Source organism: Gopherus flavomarginatus, chromosome 9 (assembly GCF_025201925.1).
Source record: "Gopherus flavomarginatus isolate rGopFla2 chromosome 9, rGopFla2.mat.asm, whole genome shotgun sequence".
NCBI classification, from domain to species: Eukaryota; Metazoa; Chordata; order Testudines; family Testudinidae; genus Gopherus; species Gopherus flavomarginatus.
In genome coordinates this window covers 23,266,276-23,283,711 of record NC_066625.1, presented here as the reverse complement: position 1 = coordinate 23,283,711, position 17,436 = coordinate 23,266,276, and the positions used below count along the sequence as shown (strand labels likewise).

Sequence of the window (17,436 nt, the reverse complement as noted above, 5' to 3'; positions counted from 1 at the left end):
CCATCCCGCTGCAGAGAGCTATCACAAGCGGAGCCTTTAAGTTCTGCTTTGTTCCTGTTGCGAAACCTAAGTAGTGTGTAGCCCTTGCCATGGTCATCAGCACAAGAGTGTTTCATTCCAAATGCACAAATTATTTTTAGACTTGAAACGGAATTTGTCTGCACAACTGTGAGAACACTTTAGATGGAAGGTTTTAGTTTTTTTCAAGCTCAGAAAGTAAAATGTGCCTACTAATATTGAACTCCAAATTCATACCTGACCTGAAGAAATTGCCACACAAGCATTCCAAAGGGTGATGTTGAACTTAGATTTATCTTCCAAAGTAATTTTGAAGTCAGCAGGCTGCCCACCATTCCAAGTGAGCTGTATCTAAAACCAGAAGAGATGGATTTCTACATTGATCCTGGGCTGCAGGACTAGAATTAATGGAACAGCCTGATAGAATGCTCCCAAAGATGATGTCCAATGGAAACAACCATATTTGTTGCAATAACTACTATGGAAGGCCAGTATTTTCTATTCACAAAATGTTGAGGCATTTCTAAATCCGTCCATGTTCCATGTCCTGGTGAGTGTGAATGTTCTACTGACTTGCATGCTGTCAGACCTCAAAAACCACCTTCTGCACCACAGGAAAACTGCACTTTTAGAATGAAGTCAATGAAAGTCTTTCTGTTGACTTCATTGGGAATTGGTTTGGGCCCATAGACCTTCCTCAAAAAAACTACCCTTGAAATTAATAATTCTAGTGGGAGTTTTGCCTGTATAAGAACTGGACAAACAAGACTTATCCCTAGGCAAATACTGATCACTACAAATACAATCACTTTTGTACGAAAACAAGTTGAGACTCTGTTATCTGTGCAAGGATCAGAAAGAAAACCCCAGAGAGAGTACTGCACAATTCATGCAGCTTTATTATTGGGCATTATTATCAACTTCAGGTGATAACTCACTGTGCAAATGCCCTGATACTGCAGTGCAAATGCTGTGTCATGCATACATCTTTCAGATAGGTCATGTAATATTTTCCATTTTTCTTATTTTGCGGGGTGATTTGCAAACTATTTTTTCCATTCCTAGCATAAGCACTTTGCAGACAAACCTGGTTAAAATGTATTTTAAATCCTTTTTCCTTTCATGCAACAGATTTCCTCGTTGCTCCCTACCTTCTTTTTTGTGTGGGACTTTCATCTGGAGCCTAAAAACTGAAGTTCTGTCTGCTCTGTGTATACATTAAAGAACTCAGAGCAGTTTTTATAGGAATAGAGATTTATGTGGCCGTTCTAGGCCAAAATTCATTTGAACCCCCCCTTCCCACTGTTGTGCCCACCAAAGTGTCATACGTACACTGGACATCAGTAAAATGTTATCAGTTCCCAACAGTTCATGCAAGGGTATCTGATAAAGCACATTTGTGTGTCTATACTTAGAAAAGGAAATAAATCGAGGTATCTGTGACACTAGGACACAGCAAAGTTTGGTAACTTACATCTGTATAATGATGACCACTGTATACGGCTCTGGAAATGAAGGATACAGTATAAATATATTATTATAGATATTATTTAATTTGCAGCATCTCATTATCGTACCTGCTGGTTGTACTTTCCACCTTTTCTTTCAGACAGGGAACTGACCTCCAATTGTCTCAAGGTGAAATTAAACGGCTGCACAACAGTGGCTCGGTACTTTACATGCTCTTTTCCAAATTTCAGGGACGATGAAATTAATACCTGGGCAACATCAACAGACACAGAAGTGGCATGAGTAACAAACCTCCTTACACGCACTGAACTGGGAAATCCAGCATAAAGCTGGTTTTGTAGTTCTTACTCACATGAATGCCATGCTTAGCACTAGAAGTCAATTTTAGAGTAAGGTATTCTTACTATCTAAATCTCCTCTGTGGTTTCAGCAGGATGCAGCATTTCTCTTTACCAGTGCACTAAGGCCATGATCCTGCAAAGACTTACGTATATGTAACGCCAACAGATGCCGGTTGTCGGCAGGCAGGATCAAACTTGGGACCTTTGGGGCTAAATACATGAACCTCTACTGCATGAGCTAAAAGCCATATGGCTGTTAGCTAAGACTGTAGAGCAGATTCATTAAATCTTTCTCACTAAGTGGTCTCAGTGCCACTAGCTGGGACAGAATACCACACCCAGGTCGTGTGTGGGTTACACAGGCACTTAACTTTAAGCACTGCAAGCAGTTCCTTTGGCTTCAAGAAGACTTCCCATGGCATGTGAAGTTTAAGTATATGCATAAGTGATGCAGAATTGGGGTGTAATTGTGTAGTGTTATGCAAGAACTGTTTAACATCACACACTACAAATGGAAATGGCAGTGGTTGAAGGGTTCCCTGTATATCCCTCTTCTACATTTCATTAGGGATTTTGGTGCTTGTACATTGTTACTCTAAGGGAAGCCTGATTCTTTATGGAGGCAAATTCATTTTCCGTTATGGTAACGGGTTTTGTACTTTACTTTTCCCCTTCCCATCATTAAGAAAATAATATTCTTTGAAATATACCTGTCTTGAGTAACATTATGCCAGTGTAACAACCTGTTTAGTGCCTCAGTATGTTGGCAATTATACCTTCAATACAAATTCAGAGTATACACAATATGCTTTAAGTCAGTCAGAGCTTGAGATGAACTCAATTATTCACCCACGTTTTTATGTTATAACTGAGATGATTCTGATTAAATTATGGTCCTTTACCAATTATTTTTAAAGGCAGATTTGCTCCTTTATTTTAAACACTGAAACTGGTTTACCTGTTACAGTGTCAAATGTATTAAACATTTTATGCCAAATGTATCATTCTTATTGCCAATTAGGAGAAATCAAAAAAGAAAAGGCTGTAATTAAATCACCAATGCTAAAAATGCCTGCCACTTGGGGTATTTATTGTCTAACTCCTGTTAGTATGAATCTGACCCACTTCATTGAAAGAAAATCTCTTAATCCCTTACAACCACCTCCCCCACTTCAGTGGCTTCTCACCTAATTCAGAATTCTTCTTTAGGCTTTGAAATTCCCCAAAGACTTTCTCCATTCTACCTCTTTGACCCTATATCCATCCTCTGCCCCATCCTGGTCATTTGCTCCTCCAATCTTGGCCTGCATGTTATGAACAGCTGTTCTTTGCCCTTTAATTTTCAGTTCAAATTCCTTCAGTCTTCCACTCTGGACCATTTCCATTTAGCCATTGGTTGCCTCTCTTTGTAAAGCATTTGTAGGGTTGCTGTATGAAGGATGCATTTAAGTAGTTCCACTCATAAAGACCGCTCCACAATCGTAGTTTTACAAAGTTCTTAATAAGTCTACCATTTTTCTCCTGCTCAAATTCCTTGACTATCTTTTTGTCTCATTTAGTGTTTTCAGACACACTTGATATTCTACAAATCTCTTCTGTGCTGTGTGCTGTTTTACCTGGTCCTTGTTGTTCCAACCAATGGCAATGTCATCCTGATGATTGCGTGTTGAATGCTCCACATACACGTTGACCTTGGAATGCCAGGGAAAAGGGATGGAGAGAGGATGGAAAAACTCCACTAAAAGAAAGAGTTCAGACAGATTAACTTCAGATTACCATGCTGGTTTTCTGTTACTTTTAATTAGTGACAGGACACATGACATAGCACCTCAAGAAGCCAAGGACAACATTTGGCACTTAGCAAGAATATCTTTTTCTTATAAAATCATTTTTTTGTGCCATGTGTTGATTTCTACTGAACCACAGAAGGGGGGAAACTTCTGTATTTACTAAATCAATCAATCATACAGTAATTAAAATTATGACATCAGCTCAAAGGAAATTCCCATAGGGAACACCAGGAAAGTTGTTATTTTCAAATGAAGAAATCTCAGCATTAGGGGCTAGATAGTCTTTCTAGACAGATCCCTTAGGAAGGTGGGAGCAGTAGAGGGCCACTGTCCTAGGGAGAACACCACAAGGCAATGTGCATAATGCCCCTGGGGCTCCTGGGCTGCCTTGGTGGAATGTAATTTATTACAAGCAGTTTCTGAAGGCCATATGAAATAACCTAGCTCGCTTTACAGTCTCATCCCAAAGGACAAAAACAAAGGGCCCAGTCTTGAAGTTCTTACTTCTTGAATTCATTGGCAACTTTGCCTGAGAAAGATCTCTAGGATAGGTTCAAACATTTTGGGACCAATCTGGCATTAAAATATTTAGGATAACCAGCTTTTGTGTCTTTCACTTTTAAGTTTCCTTTATTTTCTGCTATCAAGGCTTCCTAGAAATTTGAGAAACCTACCCTTAATGTCATGACCTCCAGATAACTTTGGGAAGAGTCCAGTGTAAGTGCCTGTTACTTTTACCTCCTTGCCGTTCCACAGCACAATGTGTCTCAACAAATGAGTTCTGTTACTTTTTTGGTAAACCGTCATGAACACAAGCTGCCTTGGAAGAATTTTTAACTGAAAATAGAATGGGGGGAGGAATCCATTAAAAACCAGGGCTTTGGAGACAGAAACATCTAAAATGTGTAATTTGAGATTGAATTCACTGGGGCCGATGGTCCGATTTTAAATAAATGTTTGTCTGGTGTCTTTAATGGAACCCTGATCCTTCACTGAGGCTTTTAGTTACTACCATTATATAAATGACAGTGCATGTCTGCTGTCAAATATCCAACTCTCTCTAGTGTAACCAAACACACAGTAAAGTACTGTAACCTCTTAACAATATGTTTTCGTACACTTATTGCTTACTCTACCATCTCTAGCTTACCACACATTACAGTATTCTATTACACCACAGTGTCACCATTTAAAAAAAAAAACCAGCGTTTGTACAAGCAGTTACTATAAACATGGTAGAACAAGTTTTCACAGTTTTCTTCTCTACTAAGACTAGGAAGCAATAAACTGATCTTTGATTATTAGCAGTAAATATGTCCGATGGCCTGTGATGGGGTGGGATCTGAGTTTCTACAGAGAATTCTTTCCTGGGAACTGGCTAGTGAGTCTTGCCCACATGCTCAGGGTTTATCTGATCGCCATATTTGGGGTTGGAAAGGAATTTTCCTCCAGGGCAATTTGGCAGAGGCCCTGGAGGTTTTTCGCCTCCCTCTGCAGCGTGGGGCATGAGTCACTTGCTGGAGGATTCTCTGCACCTTGAGGTCTTTAAACCACAATTTGAGGACTTCAATAACTCAGACATAGGTTAGGGGTTTGTTACAGGAGTGGGGAAGGGGGGTGAGATTCCGTGGCCTGCGTTGTGCAGGAAGTCAGACTAGATGATCATAATGGTCCCTTCTGATCTTAAAGTCTATGAGTAGGTGTGGTAACTGTGCAGCAAGAGTTGGTCAATATTCAATTTTAAATATATTACAACATTTTCTATATAGCATGTATTTGTATATACTGTGCACTGTCTGTATGTATGCGCAGACAAATCCCAAACCAAACAGTGGTTACATTGTTGGACACTAAACTAAACTAACCGTGATCCGTAGAATACTATAGGCCTGCTCCTGCTGCTAATATAGTCAATAGCAAAACTCCTAATGGTTCCAACAAGAGCAGGGTTAGTCCTGAGCATGAAACACCAATGCCTGGCAATGTTGTCTGGGCAAATGTATATCTCCTTTTACTCTCCCAGGGGACTTGGAGGAAGGAGTAGAGCTCACTGCATGTACTGATGGACAACAGATGGCTACCGTTAATGCTTATCTCAGTGTTAATGGCATAAGGCAAGCATGAACACAAAATGACAGCGGTTATTTAGCTAATGGTACCAACCTGGGGCATTGTGTGCATCATTTCAATTACTTTTCTGTAGCTGGTCCCAGTGAAAGTTAACTTAGTTGTAAGATGGAAATCCTTTTTCTCCATCCTGATAGAGAACCTGGCTTCTGCTTCCCTCATGGAGTAATTTACCTACAGGAATTGCAGTTAAAGTGAAAGAGAAAACCGACTTAACTAGACTCAGACTATCGTTTCTGTGGCAGAGTATATTACATGGAAAGGTGGGTATGATTTGTCATTTTCTTTCTTACATTCATATTGTAGCATGAAAGGTTACAAAACGAATTCTGTTCTCAATGCTGACCCTCTCCCTAAGAGCTGCAGCTGTGGTGGCTCCTTCTGTGATTATGTTTGGAGAGCAGGATGGCACGTGCCAAGTGGCTCTGTCTGCACCTAAGCAGATCCACAGGGACATGCAGCGCTGGGTAGGGAGACTGCCAGCCCTGCCAACTATTCCCCCACCCCAGCACCAGCAGGGATCCCAGGACGTGCGCCACTTGTCTTCCCCCACCGCAGCACCAGAGGGGGTCCTGGGCCATGCACTGCTCACCCCCCACCCCCTAGCACCAGCAGGGGTCCCAGGCCATGTGCCGCCCACCTCCTCCCCAGCAACAGCTGGGGGTCCCAGGCCACCACCCCAGCACCTGCGGCACCCCTGGATCTCCCCACCAGAGCACCCCCCTCAGCCCAAATCATGGACAGGTCATGGGCCGTGAATTTTTGTTTATTGCCTGTGATCTGTCCATGACTTTTAGTAAAAGTACCCATGACTAAAACATAGTCTTACGCATAAGGAATTAGGCTTTGTTACTCTGGCAATAATTGCTCACACACAAATTGTCTCCAGTGAACAAATGATCATGCTATTTTCCCTCCACTTTGTTTTGTATTCCACATCCACTGCTTCTAGCCAGTCTCCAGACCAGTTTTCTCACTGACCACTGTTTTTTAAAATAACCAACGTAATTATAAATACAGCTTTGGAACTGCAAAAAAAAAATTCTTTATGGATACAAAATTCTGGCATTGCTTTATCCAGTGCTTAGGAAGTGGAATCTACTGAGCTAAATGAATCCCTCCTGTTGTGTTAGGAATGCTGATAGTATTACCTTGGAACATATCCAGCATCTTGGAAATGTGCTGTGCCAAAAAAAGCCGCCAATAATAAAAAATTAATAGTAATTAGTGCTAGAAATCCTGCTGTCAGAATCTTGAAAAATTAGATAGGTGTAGCAAAAGACATGGAGGGTGGATAACCTGTAGATAGTTACCTTTGAAGAAAGTTCAGCTGTGCTGGGGAAGTATTGAAGAAGGAAGGGGGCATTCTGTAGGGCTTTTATATTCAGTTCTTCACTAGAGAAAAGAAATACATTGTTTGGACAAAAATATTTCTAAAACTACCCCGAGTCACTGGAACACAACACTCAAAAGGGTCCAGACCACTGCTGGGATATGTGAGTGCCACTGCGTAAGCCTCTGAATCTACCAGAGTCTGTGAATTATGAATTGCACTTAATAGACTTGTTTAAGGCAAAAGAAAAAAAACAACAAATCCTGACCTCTATGGAAGAAGATGTGCATTCCAAGGAAGTATATATAGGAATATGATTTTTTTTGAATGTATCACATGTGCACCACTGGTTTGAACGTGGGACTTGCACTAGGGAATATGGGGCTATTAATGTATTCACAGTCATTGTTTCCAGATGAAAATTTGCTATTGTCGGAATTCTAGCTAAATGTGAATGAGTTCTTAGTGCAAAGGTCTCTGGCTGGAATATACTGAAACACATGAGTAATATTCCAGAATTTCAAGAGCCAAAATAATACAACCTCTCTTAGACCCCTTAGAAAGCTCATAAGTTTGTGCATTAGTCTTTCCAAGTCCTTTCTATCATGATATTGTCTATCTAATCCTTCTGAAGTGAATCACATTTCTATTAATCTTTCTTAGAACAGCCTTGAAAAGTTTTAGAAGAATTCTGGAAATAAACACCATAAATACCACAAGTGTTATGCATCAGAGTGCCCCCAAATTAGAAGAATCAGGAAGTCTTCTCTATTTTTATTGATGCTTAACTGTGCTGAAGTGACTTTAATGGGAGTTAAAACACATGCTTAAGTACTTTGCTGGGTCAGAGCCTCAATCGTCTGGTCCCCTCCAAAGGAATGCAATGGCAAAACTTCCATGGAAATGCTGCCTCTCTCCTGCATGGGTAAGTAGGGAAGTGAAGAGTGCTTGCAGAGGGATTCTACTCTCCATGCTGCATCTTCTTCATAGAAACGTGGGAGGAGGCGGCGGATGGTCAAGAGGCCAGCACAAAACATGCATCTACTTTCCCAAACCCCTGTGTTTGGAGCAGGCTAGGGGAACAGCAGACTATGCCTGCTAAATTTTCCCCATCACCAGCAGTTAGGGACTGATACCATTCTTCAGCCCTGCATACATTTCCCTGAGCTAACAACCGGTTTATTAGGGCTGTGTATTTTATTTAAGGATTTACTATCCATTTCATTAGTATTTGGGTGATTTAATAAGGACTTAATTGTATTTCTGTGATCTCACCAGCCTAATTAAGTCTTTATAATTACCAAAATCACCCTCTCACCTTTGCTGTTCATTTTTCACAGTGATGGTGACTAAGAGGTTTGTGTTTGTTTCACAGGTCAACTTCAGAGAGCCTTCAATTTCATTTGCAGTCAGGACTTCGAGGAATGCTATCTGAGGAGTAAGCAGAAAGGCAGCAAACAGAATGACTAAAGGGCAGTCTCTCACTACAAGGCTCTCTGGTACAAGGCTAGTCTCTACAGCTATGGTGTTGGAGCTTCTAACTCAAGCAAAGCCCAATGCAAAGTGCCCCATTATACAACACACAGTAAAACATGCAGGGTCTTTTGGCTCTTCATAATAAGTTATATGGGTTGTATACCCCATGCAATGTTCCTCAGAGTTTCCCAAGTCTTGATGTTGCTTTAAAGTATCTTAAAGTGTTGGGCCAAGAAGTAACGAGCTAACCGGCAGATGATAATTCTGCTTTGTGGCAACTTTCAAGGTTTCAACATTTGCTTTCATTCCATGAACAAACCTTCTGAATGATTTAATGAAAGTGGGAGTGTACGTTTGTCAGTCAGTCTCACTCAATGTAGCCTGGTGGTCCGAGCACTGGCCTTGGGAGACAGGAAGCTCATGTTCAAATTGCTGCCGTCTGATTCAGTGCAAATGTTTTCATCCCAAATCAGGCAGAGCAGAGACTTGAACCTGCGTCTCCCACAAAAGGTTTGTGGAAACCGACACAGCTCTACAAAGTGTCTCCGCTTTAACAAAGCAGCGTATTTACTGAATGAGCTCTACTGCTCACATTTGATGATGTAATAGTTGGTGACTTTAAAACTGAGCTATAGTGGAGCTCCAGGAGACTTAAGTCATATTAAATGGTATTACCTGCCTTCGCAGTTATAATGCTGACTTACATATTTCTAAATGGGTTTGTTTAGAAGTAGATTCCCCCCATTTTCGGCCTGGATCCCTTGATTATCATAGTTAATCATCTTGAAACAGACAATGCAGGCTTAACTCCTGTAACCTCATTTGTACCAAACTCTGATGCACTCCAGAGCTGTACTACATTAATACAGTACTGTGTCCATGAACACCAGTTAACATAAATGTATCCATAGGACTTACATGTTCATAGACTTATTGGGAGATACTTCATTTAGAGCTTGATCCTACAAGGTGATGAATTCTCCCTCATGGTACTGAATACCCTCAGCTGCCACTGAAGTCAGCATGTGTCATGTATGCTGAGTCAGCAGGAACTGAGGGCATTTAGCTCGTCGCTGGAATGCTCAGTAATTCTGAGTTACACCCATGCTTCCTACATGCATAAAGCAGTGAAGGAGTCAGCCTCTCAGTCCTCTTCCTTTTCTCATGGAAATTTTTAGAGGATAAGATATTACAATAGAAGATCTCAAGGTGAGAAAAGCGAGAGGGTAGTTCCTGTCCTCTTTAGTAAGATGTTAGCATTAAATACTTAATATTAATTTCAACACTGACAATATGAGGATCCAATATGGATCTAATATTTATTTTAAGAAGAATGTACCTTACTCTACATCGGTCTCCTAGCTACATATTATCTCATCTCAAGTAGGAAGCTACATCAGGAGCTTACTAGTACTGCTTCTATGATTAGCCAACAGAAGGTGAGGAGATATTCCAACCAGTACCCTTCCCAAGAGATGAATGTGTGCAGTCTTTGCTGACCCCTGGTGAGTGGCTTGGAAACTTCAAAATATTGCTTGAATAGTAAACGAGTATGGTGAGAGGCAGTGAAAAGTGCGGCAGTCATTGCATCTGGTCAAACGTCCCTGCTGAAGTGCTACAAATGACTTAAACCAAAACACAGGAATTCTATATCAGGGTTGTGTGTATAAAGCTGTTTTCAGTAAAGTCTTTCTGATTTGCTAAGAACCTGTTCACATTAGAAAATGTGTTCACCATGGCTTATTTTAAATCTGCTCCTTTTTCAAGTGCAAGTTTAACCCGTAAGAACAGAAATTTCTACTACCTACTGGATTTACTTGGAAATGGACTGTTAGCTCTGCATGATATTTATTTATATTAAATAAATATTTGGATACACTGAGCCAAGGCCTGCTCTCACCTACACCATTCTAAATCACGAGTACTGCTATTGAAGTTGCAACCGATTTGTGCCAGTGTAACTAAAATTAGAATTATCATCCATGGTAACTCAACACTCTCCTCTAATCAAAGCACACAAAGCTATCTATGTTTTATTACCTTAATCATGAAGGGCAGTCCCAGATGCTTGAGACCAGTTATTGAATGTTTTACCTCTGCCATCAGTTCAAACGTATCATACAGTTCAAAGTCAGTAACAACATCCATATTCAGAGTGATATATTTCTCATCATATTGAATTTCAAAGGTTGCCTTGGCTTTGTTTTCTAAAAGCAATGAACAGAACATTAATCATGCCATTTGAATGGGTGCCATCCCATTCAGTGCAGGCTTATGTAAAACCAAAAGTGCCAGTGAATATGCACCTTTTGAGTAAAGCCATAAAACATCAGACACTCTAGAATGGCATGGGCTGTGGTCTTGGGTTTGCTGAGCCCAAACACTGGCTTCTTTAATTGCATTTGTATATATTAAGCCAGGATCTAGCAAAGCATTTAAGATTGTGTATAACTTATGTATGCAACTGGTCTCTTAGGAGTCAATGTGTTTTGCAAGATCAGGGCTTTATTGTCTGTCAATACACATGGTTTTTATAGCACCCAGCATACTGGTATAGTTTCCTTTAGCAAATAAGACCTGTTTTGAGGTAAATTGCTCCCCTCTATTACAAATAGAGATCATCATCATATTTCAAATGATATTTTTTTTCTTTTCCCCCCCTTCCACTCCCACTTTTTCAGTAGCAAAATGGAAAAAGGACATAAAAGGAGGGGGAAAAACAGGAGGGAAAAAGGGGGGGGGAACCTGAACCCCAGAAAAGCTTTAGAGAAGCAGAGAAAAATATGGAGAGGCATGCAGTATGCTGGCTTATGATCCAGTCTCTCTTTAGTGGCTGGCTCAAGAGAGAGTGAGCACCTATTAACAGCTAATAGAGGCACACCTTTTGATTTAAGTAGTAGGGCTTTAGCTATTGGTACTGAAAGTATTAGCTTGGTCTCTGCTGACCTCCATGACACCTGTGCTTATGTGACTGTGGATTCCTTACATCACACAGAGTTTACTTAAATGTGTCCATTCTTCCATTTGGGCACAGAAGACACTTGTTGCAGTGGGAGATAGGAAGTGAAGATGGAGATGAGGTCTGCAACCTCTAGTGCCATGCAGCTGTGGTGGCTCCTTCTGTGTTTATGTTTGGAGAGCAGGATGGCACGTGCCAAGTGGCTCTGTCTGCACCTAAGCAGATCCACAGGCCAAGCCATGTGTTGCCTGACCACTCCAATGCAGTGGTACCTGGCACACAGGGTTGCAATGCAACTCAAATTTGGCCTGGCCACGCCTCCATCCAGATATGGGGCAACACCAGAAATGGTGTTGGCAACCTGGCACAAAGGAAATCTGTTCCTGTACAGCAGAGCGCAGGGGGAGTCTGCCAAGAATTCGACTCCTAGCAGCACTGGCTGTGTGAGCAAGAGAGGGGGAGACTCCTTGCCTGAGGGAGACCCGGCATCCCCATGGAAAGAAGGGTGGGGGAAGATGAGCAGGAACCAGCACATGCTATTAGTGTCAACGGCTCTTTCATTTTATCTAAGCATTATGAGGCAAATCTTAGTGATTGTATATGGCCTGAATAACTGGACTGTGTGCTCAGGAGTTCCATATGGGCTCGAGGAAGGAACTTTTCCCTCCACCTACGCTCGGTTGCCAGGACTGCAGCAATGTGTGCTCCAACGGAGTCCCTGTCATCCCTATTGACAAATAAACCCTGCACTGTAAATCCCTTTGGATCCGTGCTCTGCTGCTGCACACAGTGGTTGGTTTCTGCACCCTGTGTGGGGGCTCCCAATCCTACCCTCCCGCCCTGCATACAGCAGAACTGCATTGGTTCCCTGTGGTCAGGGCCCTCCTACTAAACCCCAAATGGAAATCTCATCACTATTGGAGGCACTGCTATTTTGGGGATGTAGGGAGAATTTCATGCTGCAAGTGGTGTTTGGTGGATCTGGTTGTTCCTTTTTTTTGGGGTGGGGTATGCAACAGATGGCGATGGGTGGGCCATTAACCAGATTGATCATTAATTGGTCAATGTTTGCCTTGTATCTCAGTTCTTCTACATAAATGGAAAGAATGTATGTGATGGAGACATATGTGCAATAGTTTGACTGCTTAATAAAAAGCCTAGAGACTCATCTGTCAGGGCATTAATGATTTTAGAACTGCTGAATTGTTTTCATCGGAGGCAGCTAAAATAGCCTATAAAAGCTGGTTGGAAGCTGAAGACAAAATTATAGCTGAAGCAATTTGTGGTAGAGAGAGTGTCCTCTTGGGGTTAAGGCTCTGACCTAGGACTCAGGAGATGTGGGTTCAATGCCCAGCGCTGCCACATATTCTCAGTGTCACCTTGGCAAGTTATTTTCCTCTCTGTGCCCCTCATTTCTCCATCTATAACACAGCAATAATGCTGACCTTTCTCCCACACTTGATCAATTGTGAGGTCTTGGGGCAGAGACTGGTGTTTTGTATTGTGTTTGCACAGCATCTAGTACAATGGGGCCCTGACCTCAACTGGAATACAAAAAATAATAGATCTAACTCATCTCATGACATACACATTTTTAAGTGCTACCATTTTTATTGGAGAAAGGAAATACTGTGACTTTTTAGACAGTAGCGATGGCACACAACAAATTAACTTGCAAATATTACACAAAACAGTAGTAACGACCACAAAGTCCTGTTGCATAAAAAGACTACAAAAAACAGCATCCTACCTAGTTTTTGTAACACAAGAGTCAGATTGGTCGCCTTAGGGTAGCCAAATGTCAGTAGTGCCTCACTGTTATGTACACTTTGGCAGAAAATTTCCATTTGCTGGCCAACATGACGAGAGTTAACTGTGTACGTGACTGATGTTTGTCCAGCCATAATTTGCATACGTCTCTCTTGAGCAGAATTTAATCTTTGAAGGGATACAACCATCTGATAAAAGATATGTATAAGTACTGAAAACAGACATTCAAAAACAATATCCTGGCCTGTTCCTTTTCAGAGAAGGGCAGCAGAAGGAAAAGTGACTTATCTATAATTGTTACTAAAATTGTCCCAAACATAGCAGAGCTTTAACCCATTCAATTGTTATCCATTAACATTTCTAGTATCAGATAGATCCATTGAAATGAACTGCCATTTAACTTAAGTTTAATCAATTGTAGGAATCAATTTTATGTCACATATTGCTCAAGTTACACCTTATCCCATAAAAAGATGAAAATATAACTAAGATTATACAATAAACTCTTGATGTGCGCGCACACACACGCACACAAAGTTTAGAAGACAGGAGGATTTTTCTCCTAATTCCATGAGGGGACATTTAAGAAAATATTTCTCTGTGAAGTACACAATTCCCATTAAAATCATGGGAGCTGTGTCTTACCGAGCAATGCAATGCTCTGAAAATCTATTTCTTCAGGACTTGCATTGCATTTTAAATTCCTGATCATTGTATGCGCTACACTATCAACGATCAAAATGGAACAGACTGGTTCACAAACCAGCAAATTCATCCTTAAGGTTCATATTTTGGCCTTCCTTAGATTGTAAACTTTTGGGGGCAGATACCATCTTTACATTCTGTGTGTGCATAGTGCCTAGCATAGCAGGATTCTGGTCCACGACTGGAGGTCCTTGGTGCTACTGGATTACAAATAATAAGTAACAATTCATCAAACTATTTTAAAATGAAAAATACCTGGATCGATGCTGAGACTCCAAGTTGTGTCAGCCATGGCCAATTGTGCTGGAAATTCCCAATCAAGTCAGTTCTTGCCTCAGTCTTTTGGATTTGTCCTCCCAGAACCATCAGGCAAGAACCATAGAGTGTTTTGATACAGAAACTCTTGCTATCCTTCAGGTCAATGGTAGCCTGTGAGTGATAATATCAACGGTATAAAAAAGGGTGAGTTTACAAAAGTTAGTCAGGATTCTCTTTTCAATTCAGGATGGATCTTTGAGATGAGGTATAAAAGAGATGTCTCAGGAGCTTGTGGGTCATTAAGAGAAAGTTTAACTTTGGTGTTCAGCATGAAATTCCAATTTGGGTAATTACATTCTGGTTACCTCAGTGTTCCCAACCTCCATCGTGTCCAGATGGTTTGTTTCTTCTCCCTTGTTTTTCTGTTCAATGTTGTTAAACACGTGGTGCCCTGTTTCTCTGTTTGCTCTCAGGTGCAATTCAAGGTAGTATTGACATTGATTTATAAAGCCCTAGCCGGTTTGGGGCCCTGCTATTTGAGAGTTTGCCTCTCTCCTTGTGCATCAGCACAACAGGGGAATTTAGCTCACACATCCTCCTTCTTAGTCACTGATTGCCCAGGAATAGCGGAGGGCCCTTGGTTCTGGAATTTATTTTCTCCCTGAGAGAGCCCAAATCTCAGGGTATACGGCAAAGCCAGTGTTGCCTGAGGTGGCCCCTTCACTTCCCTTGTTCCTTTCAGCTTAATTAATAGAATCAGCATTGAAACCCTGCATTGACGTTTATCCAAACATTTCTGTATTGCTTTGCAAATGTCTGTGCATGTGCCCAGAGACCTACTGTGTGAAAGAAATTTTAAAAAATAAATAAGGAAATAAATTTCTCCTGCATTTTTTAATTCCATCAGCTGCTCTCTCTTCCCAGTCTAAAATGCTGCATTGCTACATGTTGTTAAACAAGTTGTGTTTCAACCTAGAGGTGGCCTTAATTTGGAGATGGATCCTTAATGGGTGATGCACTTTGAGGGGAAAGGCATTATATACGTGTCATATTACTAAATAGAAGTGTATTACCATAGTGAGGCCAGGACAATTAATTGCAATTATTGTTCATTAATTAGTACATTATGAATTTTTTAAAAGCATAAGGTGTGACATTTACAAACAGAAAATTAAATTCTATTTTCCAGAGACGTAGTGTACTATAAATGAACAGAATACCTTTCATTTGTCTATCTAGGTTAAAAAGTTAGTAGTACCAGACAAACTTTTATTGGGTGTCTGCGATGATCGAGCTACTATTAGGAGGAAGCATTAAACTGTTTTCAGCTTCTGCTTCCTACCCCATAAACAGAGTGTGTGGTTCTCTCCATTTACTTCCAAACCCTCTGAGGGAACCTGGTGTTCTGCAAATAAATGTCAAGCTTCAAAGCCACGTTTCCCAAGTATTTATGTGGCACAATCTCCTCCCATCAGGCCACTTTACTGCAGAAGAGTACTTGTAGATATTTCAAAAGCTGCACATTTTTTTCATATCTCTCCAATTTAACCCAGACATTTATTCATAAGCTTTTACCCTAACCTCTTCCATGCAGCTGTGGTGTTAATGGGCAGCTGGTGCCATTTCAAGGGTCTCTATCTTACGAAGGTTCTCAAGTGTTTAAATTTCATTAGGCCATTTCAGCTACATATTGTTGAAATGGAAGAGCCCAAAATCATATGAATAAAACCTGTCCAGCTCTATATATTGCATTGCTGAAGTGGCTCACAGCATGTTGATCACCTGGGGACAGTGTGCTCACACCTCACCAGTGTGCTGCACTGGGCAGTACATGATGCCTTGGATCAGATTGCCCTGCTGCACCATTATCAGGTGGTGTGTGTGCAAAGGAGCATCAGCAGGTGAGAGGCATGTGAGGGAGGAAACCTAAATGTTGACAGTTTTAAAAGAGGAAGCAGGGCAGGCTGCTTCAGTTTTTCACAGGACAGAAAGGGGGAAAATAAAGACAAGTGCAAAGTGCTTCACTTAGGAAGGAAACATCAGATGCACAACTGCCAAATGAGGAATAACTGAGTAGGAGGTAATACTGCTGATCAGGGATCTGGGGGTTGTAGTGGATCAAACTGAATCTGAGTCAACAATGTGATGAAGTGGCAAAAATGTCAAACATCATTCTGGGGTGTATGGACAGGAGTGTTGTATGTAAGACACCAGAGGAAATTGTCCTCTTCTACTCAGCACTAGTGAGGCCTCAGCTGGAGTACTGTGTCCAGTTCTAGGCACCACACTATAGAAAAGATGTGAACAAATTGGGGAGAGTCCATAGGAAAGCAACCAATATGATAAAATTTTGGAAAACCTGACCTATGAGAAAAGGTTAGAAAACTTTGGTATGTTTAGTCTTCAGAAGAGAAGACTGAGGAGAGATCAAATAACAGTCTTCCAATATGTTAAGAGCTGTTATAAAGAGGACTGTGATCAATTGTTCTCCATGTCCAGTGAAGGCTGGGCAAGAAGTAAGGGGCTTAATGTGCAGCAAGGGAGATTTAGGTTTGATATTGGGAAAATCTTTCCAACTCTAAGGGTTGGAATAGGCCTCCAAGGGAAGTTGCAGAGGTTGTTAAGAACAGGTTGGACAAACACCTGTCACGGATGGCTAGGTTTACTTGGTCCTGCCTCAGAGAAAGGGGCTGGACTATACAACTGCCCGAGGTCCCTGCTAGCTCCACATTTCTGTGATTATATGAAAAGGAAAGTGGAGCAGGCCCTGAGCAGCTGGGCTCTTAACAAGCTAGAAGCCTCCTTTGCCTCCTGTGGAACGTATATTGGTCCAGCTTACTCCCTTGGGACTTTCCCTCCTGGGGAGCAAGGCCAACTCCTGGGCTCCCCCTTTTTGAGATTTGAAAGCAAAGAGCAGAGGCCCAGAGCTGCTGAAGCAAAAGTGGAGCTCTGCAGATATGGTAGGGCCAGCCTAAATTCATTGCCTTTGGGTTAAGAGGTGAGGGGCAGGAAACCTAACTTGACTGCACTGGAAGCAGCCTGAGACCATCCCTGCTCCCTGGAAAATCTTATCCCACAAGAATCCTGGTTTATTTAAATAATATGGTGAGAATCCTGGTTTATTTAATTAATATGGTGAGAAAGTTACTCACCTTGTGCAGTAACTGAGGGTCTTTGAGATACGTGTCC

General features: G+C 41.4%; 1 protein-coding gene across 2 annotated transcripts in view; it reads right to left on the bottom strand.

The window, feature by feature from the left end:
- LOC127057570 (uncharacterized) overlaps positions 1 to 17,436 on the bottom strand; it is a 188,997-nt gene that overhangs the window by 27,401 nt on the left and 144,160 nt on the right. For both annotated transcript variants that reach the window (XM_050966400.1, XM_050966401.1), the window contains exons 49-58: positions 14,245 to 14,418; positions 13,265 to 13,472; positions 10,596 to 10,762; positions 8,398 to 8,510; positions 7,060 to 7,141; positions 5,783 to 5,920; positions 4,294 to 4,456; positions 3,446 to 3,567; positions 1,596 to 1,736; positions 256 to 369 (exon numbers count right to left, since the gene is read on the bottom strand). In XM_050966400.1, coding sequence (XP_050822357.1) covers positions 256 to 369; positions 1,596 to 1,736; positions 3,446 to 3,567; positions 4,294 to 4,456; positions 5,783 to 5,920; positions 7,060 to 7,141; positions 8,398 to 8,510; positions 10,596 to 10,762; positions 13,265 to 13,472; positions 14,245 to 14,418 — 1,422 coding nt within the window. The remainder of the gene's footprint in view (positions 1 to 255; positions 370 to 1,595; positions 1,737 to 3,445; positions 3,568 to 4,293; positions 4,457 to 5,782; positions 5,921 to 7,059; positions 7,142 to 8,397; positions 8,511 to 10,595; positions 10,763 to 13,264; positions 13,473 to 14,244; positions 14,419 to 17,436) is intronic.